We start from the raw sequence: 7735 nt of genomic DNA, 5'->3' as shown, positions 1-7735 counted from the left end.
TATCCCCAAAACACAGCCAATCAATAACATCAATCATTAATGAAAATGGCGTATCAGTGAATTTGGCTCCTTTATTATCATGAGGCCGTTTTAAAAGAAAAAAGTGTAATATATTGGATTATTCTGCACGTCAAAGACGGTCAATCTGAACGGTTCAACTTTGTTTTCAAGTAGAAATGTATACAGAAAAGTGTAATCGCTGACATCATACCTCGAACTCAGTTCTTCGCCGCAAGAATGAAAAGGTAATTCACGCGATGAACGCTAGACGTCAGTAGAGGGATTACTTTAGGTTTCCTTCCCCTTTCCGGGGAGAAGGGGGAACTGGCTGGAGAGCTGTCTTGTTGGTGAAGAAGTTACACCACAGACACGGTCATACCTTCATCCACATCATTATACATTACATAGTAGCCCAAGCCTTCAAGGTAAGGTAAAACAAAGGTAGTTCTTTTTGCTCATTGCTTTTGAAGCAATATACTCTCTTTTCTGGACTCTTTTTGTATCACAAACAGTACTGTATTTGCAAATCTGGTATGTCATAAATGTATAGATGTAGCAGTACTGTCTATCTGTATGTCGTGTATGTCATTATGTTATGATGAATTGAAAATGGGGGACCCTGATGTAAACAAGACGAAAGTCTTTCTCTGGTCTGCATCCCCTTAACAATTGTGTGTATTGAGCTGTACTGTACTGTACCCATTCTGCAATCTGTTAATAAAGTTTTCAATCAATCAATCAACTTGTGCAAGGCTGTGGTATTTGATGTTGCAAAATACATGTTGTCAGATCTGGATTTTGATCAGACAATTTGGCATTACAAACTCCTTCTCTTTCACTGCTATTTCGATTGAAAGTATATGAAGTAGGCCGCCCTAGGCTTTTGAATTAATCTGCACAACCAAAGTTTTAATTCTACATACGTGCATAATTGATTAGGTAAACAATATAAACATAACACAAGATAAACAAAAAACTGGAGAAGTCAAAATCATTCATCATTATATTACATTGGTATTAGCCTACAACAGGAATGTATATCATTCAAATATATTGTTATATGTGGATAATGCGTGGTGTTGAAGTAATTTAATAGTTAAAAGGGGCAGTCAACCCGAAAATAGAATGAACTGTTATAATACTGTACAGGTTAGTTTCTATTTGTGAAGAATAAGTCTCTAGGGAGATGGTTGCCAATGTTTATAGATATTGACTTAACTGTCCAAGATCATTGGAATAGCACCATGTAAAATCCGTTTGTGCACGTGTGCTCCTAGTTGGCAGTAGCACACGTGCACAAACGGATTTTACATGGTGCTATTCCAATGATCTTGGACAGTTAAGTCAATATCTATAAACATTGGCAACCATCTCCCAAAACAGAGGTTTTGAATGTGTGTGAAATGATGTGCTAAATAAATCAGTATAGTTTTTCGGTGAAGTTCCCCTTTAACAACCCCAGTTTATACTTTGCCCTATAGTAGTAGTGCCTAGTTGAACTAGTGCCTATAGTTGAACCCCTTACAGTGTGTGTGATATAGATTTTTCTTTCTCTCTATCTTATGTTTAGGATGTCATCTGTTAAAGTGACAGATGGGAGTCTGAATGTGGAGTCTTGCAAGGCACCACTGTTCTACAGACAAGCTGAGCCGGCCACAGGGGACGTCAGGCTGTCGGTCCTGCTCCTTCACGGCATACGCTTCTCATCCCAGAACTGGCTCAACATTGGTACACTAGAGACCCTGGCCAAGGCAGGGTGCCGTGCGGTCGCTATTGACCTACCAGGTGAGTCTGTGGTGGATAGAGGTGCTCAGCTCTGTATAGAGCTACAGACCAGCCCTCCGTCCAACTCCTGAAGCCCATTAAGCTACAGTAGATATAATCTAAGATCACCCTTACTCTGGCCTAAATTAAACACTTTTGTTGTGGTTGCTTGAAGAGGTTTCAGAGATAATAAAAAAAAATTCTACCAGGAAACGTTGCACTATCGTCAGTGGTGGAAAGTAAGTATTTTTACTCAAGTATTGTACTCAAGTACAATTTCGAGCTACTTGTACTTTACGTTACATTTTAGGGAACGTTATACTTTTACTCCACTACATTTCAAAGGACATATTGTACTTTTTACTCTTATCTGAACCCATCAGTTACTAGTTACTTTGAAGAAAAAGACTTTGCATAGAAAACATGGCACAAATGTATGAAGATTATATACTTTCACATTTGAAGCCTGCCAACTTCAAGAGGATGTAATCAGAGCAGCATAACTGGACCACATACCACATTAACAGAACCTTTAATCAGAGCAGCATAACTGGACCACATACCACTTTAACAGAACCTTTAGAGGTCGATGGATCGAGGATTGCATGCTCCCAAGCACTGGAATACATAATCGTCATGTAGAATGCATACTTTTACTTTAGATACTTAGGTACATTCAATGGCAAATACTTCTCTCTTTTTACTTAAGTAGAATTTGAATGGAGGACTTTTACCTTTACCAGAGTACTCTTTTATACAAATTTATCTGGGTATTTGTACTTTTACTTAAGTAAAGTCAACATACTTCTTCCACCACCAACTATTGTCTAGATTAATCTCACAAACCATAGTTTCACTGCACACAATAAAGGATGGTTAACCCCCCCAATGGGGTAATAACACAATGTATAGCAGACATTTTTATTTGTAGATCAGAAGCACCTTATAGACCAGCAATGTCACGCACTCCGCGTAGCATTCATAGAGCATTGCTACGATGAGACATGCTGAAGTTGTGACTAACTAACTATTAACGTTAATTATGCCAACATTACATCGACCCAAACACTGTTACTACTGCTAGAAGAGAAGACGTCCTGTACCAAAACACAAAAAGAAAAATTCTTAAGAAATCTGAAAACGCACTGTTTGATTGAGCAAAAGCATTAAGCATTGCTGTGCATTGCTGTGCATTGTTATTGCTGCTGTCATGTTCTTAAGTTTCTTATTCAAAGATTACATTCACATTTATATATTGCATACAGATGATGTCATATGTTCTTTGTTTTTTCTTACTGAATATCCCTCCCTCCCGCCCCACCCAGAAAAAGTTAAAAAGACAATACAAAAATAAATAAATACATACAAAATAAAAAAGACAAATACGAAGATTGTGAGATTAGGATCTACTTTAACAGCATATGGTACTCTTAAAGGATAAGTCTATTCGGTATGGATATAATGAAACATAAGTGCAATTCTAGGTCCGATACATAAGCCCCTAAATACGTGAGGTGGGAGATTAAATAAATATACACCAACTGGCCCCAACAACCCCCATCAACAGGTAGGCCTACTCAGTGATAATTTCCCCTCCCCCACATGGCACTCGACATACGGTAACTTCAGTCAGGAGGTAATGGATCTATTTTATCTATTGCTGTCATGTTCTTGAAGATGCATTCTAAAAATAGATTTCCCTAAACGAGGAATCGATCATCCCTCGAGGAATTCAAGCGATCACTCCATCTGGGAAAACATTACTCGTGCCCATCCCTATTTCAGACCCGTCAACATTCTTTTAAATTATAAATTGCCTCTACAATTACTGTGTTTTCATTAAACATAAAGAAAGCAACTATACATATCACATTCATTTATGTATGAACTGCATTGTGTACACAAAGCTACTGAAAACACTTTAATGGCCATTTTCTCGAACGGATCTATTCCCTTTAAGCACAACACATCTTTCTCATGCTAACTAGATATTGCCACCACATTTCACATGGTGCTTCTTAATAAAAATAGCTAGTAATTTCTTGACGCTTTGGGCAAAAAACTGACTGGAACACCACAGGTCTGACTGTAGTTAATTTTCCTTTTCTCTCCTCCTGAACAAACGCAGGCCTCGGCCAATCAAAGTCAGCGGAGGCCCCGGCGGCGATGGGGGAGCTGGCCCCCGCTGGGTTCCTGAAGCAGGTGTGTGAGGGGCTAGAACTGGGCCCTGTGGTGCTGATCAGCCCTTCGCTCAGCGGGATGTACTCCCTCCCATTCCTCCTCCAGCACCAGGACCTGGTGAAGGCCTACATCCCCATAGCTCCCATATGCACCGACAAGCTCACCGCAGACCAATACCAAGGCATTCAGGTAGAGCGCACAACCTGCACATAACCCGTAGCTCTGTATGACAGCGTGATAACTATAATGCTGTATATACCATATTTATTCCCACCGCATATATACCTATCCTCACCTGTCTGTACTTACCTGCACATTTCTCTCCGATTTCTCAGAGAAGAGAGTGGTGCGTGTTCACAAATACTAACTGGAGAAACATGTGAATTATTCAAATAGATGACATTTCCCTTTAAATGAATCCTTCAGAGGAAGAACCATGTGATTCAGATTGTAAAGTTTTCAAACCCAATTACCTCAAGATGGTAAGTTGGAGGAGTTAAAGACGGTAGAGTTTGAGTTATTTTGGACGTATCACATTCACACAACTGAAAATACACGGACTGTCCAGAAAGAAACTAACATAATTATTATGGTTCTTCATCTCAAGGTTTCAATTGACCTGTCAAGCCCCGCCCTCCTTACATGATCCTCCAAACACAACTGTTGCTTGGAGGATCAAGAAAAGAGGGCGGAGCTTGAGATAGGTCAACACTGTCCTCTTCTATTTTAGTGAATGTGACATCATCTGTTCTCATGTGTACCCCTTTCCCTCTTGACCCCCCCCCAGACTCAAGTCCTGATTGTTTATGGTGACCAGGATGCTCAGCTTGGAGAGGTGTCCCTCCGTAACCTGAGCAATCTGCCCAATCACAGAGTAGTGGTGATGAAAGGGGCGGGACACCCCTGTTACCTGGACGACCCGGACACTTGGCACGCGGCTCTCACAGAGTTCCTCAACGCCCTGTGAACCAGTTCACTTGTCCCGCATCATTCGTCAGACGCTCCAGAAGCGCTTTGATTACAGCCTCCATTCCACTGTTGCATTTAAATGACTTTTGTTTCATTCTAAGTTACTCAACTTAGAATATTTTCTAATTATTTTTCAGATTGAAATTAATTTAATACATAATTTATTTATTCGTACATGGAATCACCACAATCCAACAGTACATATTCACATAATTCACAAAGGTCTTATTTTCTGAAGCTCACTGAGGCAGCAGATCAATTGTTTGATCACAATGGCTCTGATTGTAGTTTTTTTTTGTACATGGGGGTACAGTTAATCTTTGCACAATGTCACCAACATATTTTTTTTAACATGATACACCCATGGCCGGAAAGGAGCAGGATGAAGAAAACGTATGTTTCCTGCCCCCTTTCAAACTTCATATTTATTTTAACATAATGGTCAGCTCAAGTGCACTTTACAGCTTCATACCATATAATAATATAATAATATAATCATTACCATAACTATAACTATAACAATATTAATAATAATAATGATAATATTACCATGAATAATAATAATAATAATAATAATAATAATAATAATAATAATAATAATAATAATAATAATAATAATAATAATAATAATAATAATAATAATAATAATAATAATAATAATAATAATAACGGTAATAATAATAATAATAATAATAATAATAATAATAATAATAATAATAATAATAATAATAATAATAATAATAATAATAATAATAATAATAATAATAATAATAATAATAATGCTATAGCTACCAAGGGAAAAAAAGTAGTAATTAGTCCCTTGGTGTAAAATAATTCCTAAGTTAGAACACCCCCTGCTTCCTACCTGAATTGGATCCTCTTCAGGTGGCGGGCTGGAGAAGGCCGTGGTTTTAAAGCAATGGAAAGCGGACAGTGCCGGTTAGCCTAGGAATTGTTCAACTAACACCTCTCCCAAAGGCTAACCGGCACTATCCGCTTCCATTCATAGATATAATTAATTATGCTTAGAAACACTACTAATCTACAAAGCAATTCATAAGAATCATCTGTCTCACTAACTGGGGGAAAAAAGCACCACACTGAAATGAAGTGAAAAATATGAACATTATTTAATAACTGATTCTCTGTAATAAACAATTTGAAAATATTTTACAAGGAGTCACAGACACAATATTTTACAAATTTTGCCCTCTTTTTTTTCTCTTTTCTTTTTTTAGCTTCATCTGTACAAAAGAATGGAGCGACACGGACCAATGCCCAGAGAGAAGGAGCTAAATCTTCTGCGCCCACGAACATTCATACTCACACACGCACGCACAAGAAACAAACTCAAATAAATAATATTAAAAAAGATCTCAAACGTAGCATTGGTACGGTATTTTTTTTTTACACTTCACGTAAGATTTGACTTGATTTTCACTCTTTTACTCTTGTTTAATATTTTTTTGTTACTGTTACTTTTTTTTCTCCACACATTTTTGTCAAACATGGTCACATAGCACCAGACTACAGACTACAGAATCACATACACACACGTATCTTTCCCACAGAGAGACGCACCTACCACTGAAACAGCAGAGTGTCGGGAGGGAGGGCGGGGCTTCCGCAGATACCCTCCCTTTTTTTGTGTGTAGACTGGTCCTAAAGCAGACCCCTCCCTCTCACACCCCAAGCTGTTCCCATTTTTCTTATCATATATATATTATTTTTTTTGGCAAAAAGTAATTTTTTTTCTCCAGAAACCACAGAAAACAAACCTGTGTCCTTCACACAATTGCGCGAGTCCCTCGACGGGACACACACACACAGACATCAACACAATTCCCTCTCTGACCTTCCGTTTGACACAGTCTCGTCGCTGCTCTGTGGAGACCCACGCCCTGAGCTTGTCTCTTTGATGTCCCACAGGGTTCACTCACTCTAGGAACCAAAAGCGCCGGGGGGTGGGGGGCATGCTGAGCATCTCCCAACAGGGGCCGGCATGAACAAGTGTCATCGTATGTTTGCTCATTATATACTGTATATGTATGTGTGTGCGTTGTGCATAACGCGTATTGGGTGCACGTGTGCGTCGTGAGCGCATACAGTAGCCCTACGTACTTGTGTGTGTTCGTGGGTTGTATGTGTGTTAAAGTGTACAGAGCCAGGATAAGAGAGGAAGTCACAGGGGGTACATTTCCACAGGCAAGTGTAGCGTTTCATTTACAGACGAGTGAATATAAGGATTTACAGGCAGAATTAACTTGGTGGAGGGTGACACAGACGACAAAGCAATGCCAGAATAGAATGGCAACACAACTGTGTCAGGATGCATGATCCTGCATGGAATATTGGAAGAAGCCAATTGTAAATACCAATTTAAAATGTTAAATTCGGTTAACCGTCTCTCAGAGAAATTTGTTTATTTAATTTGTTTTGTAGCTGTGCCACGGTTACTATTCCAGCATGTTCGTCTCACCAAATGGTGTCTAGGACTCTGTACAGATTGTGTGATCAACGTTAATATTGTTGTGTGAGACTGTCTGTCTGGGGAACACACTGAGGTGTGTGTGTGTGGGCGGATCAGGGTCAGAGGTTTCCACTTTAAAACTCCCTCCACTTCAAGCGTTAATCAAACAGCTGTGAAACAAGAGCTCACCATTTCTAGACGTGTTGAAATACAAAACTAGACCGCACTATACTTAACTCCAGAACACCAACAGCCTAGAGGAGACTCTCTGTTGGTGTGTGCATGTGAATGATGAGAGAGCAAAAGACGTAATGGGTGTGTGTGTGTGTGTATAAGAGGGAAAACACTGAC

The 7735-nt window shown here is 39.1% G+C and overlaps 1 protein-coding gene across 2 annotated transcripts; it reads left to right on the top strand.

Moving 5' to 3' along the window:
* Nucleotides 1-326: 326 nt before the first annotated feature.
* On the top strand, nt 327-7461 carry abhd14b (abhydrolase domain containing 14B). 2 transcript variants are annotated; one of them, XM_084316163.1, is made up of 4 exons: nt 327-425; nt 1571-1785; nt 3893-4134; nt 6153-7461. In XM_084316163.1, the coding sequence occupies exons 2-4, from the start codon at nt 1572-1574 to the stop codon at nt 6270-6272; spliced, it is 576 nt and encodes a 191-aa protein (XP_084172289.1). In that variant the 5' UTR covers nt 327-425; nt 1571; the 3' UTR covers nt 6273-7461. The 2 variants fall into 2 exon arrangements, with proteins under 2 accessions (XP_084172289.1, XP_084172288.1); XM_084316162.1 differs by lacking the exon at nt 6153-7461 and adding an exon at nt 4733-5304.
* The last annotated feature ends 274 nt before the right edge of the window (nt 7462-7735 follow it).

This window comes from Notolepis coatsorum, assembly GCF_963971535.1.
Source record: "Notolepis coatsorum genome assembly, chromosome: 6".
In the NCBI taxonomy this organism is placed as follows: domain Eukaryota; kingdom Metazoa; phylum Chordata; class Actinopteri; order Aulopiformes; family Paralepididae; genus Notolepis; species Notolepis coatsorum.
Note: the sequence above shows the minus strand (reverse complement) of the source record. Positions and strands in the feature narration are given on the sequence as shown.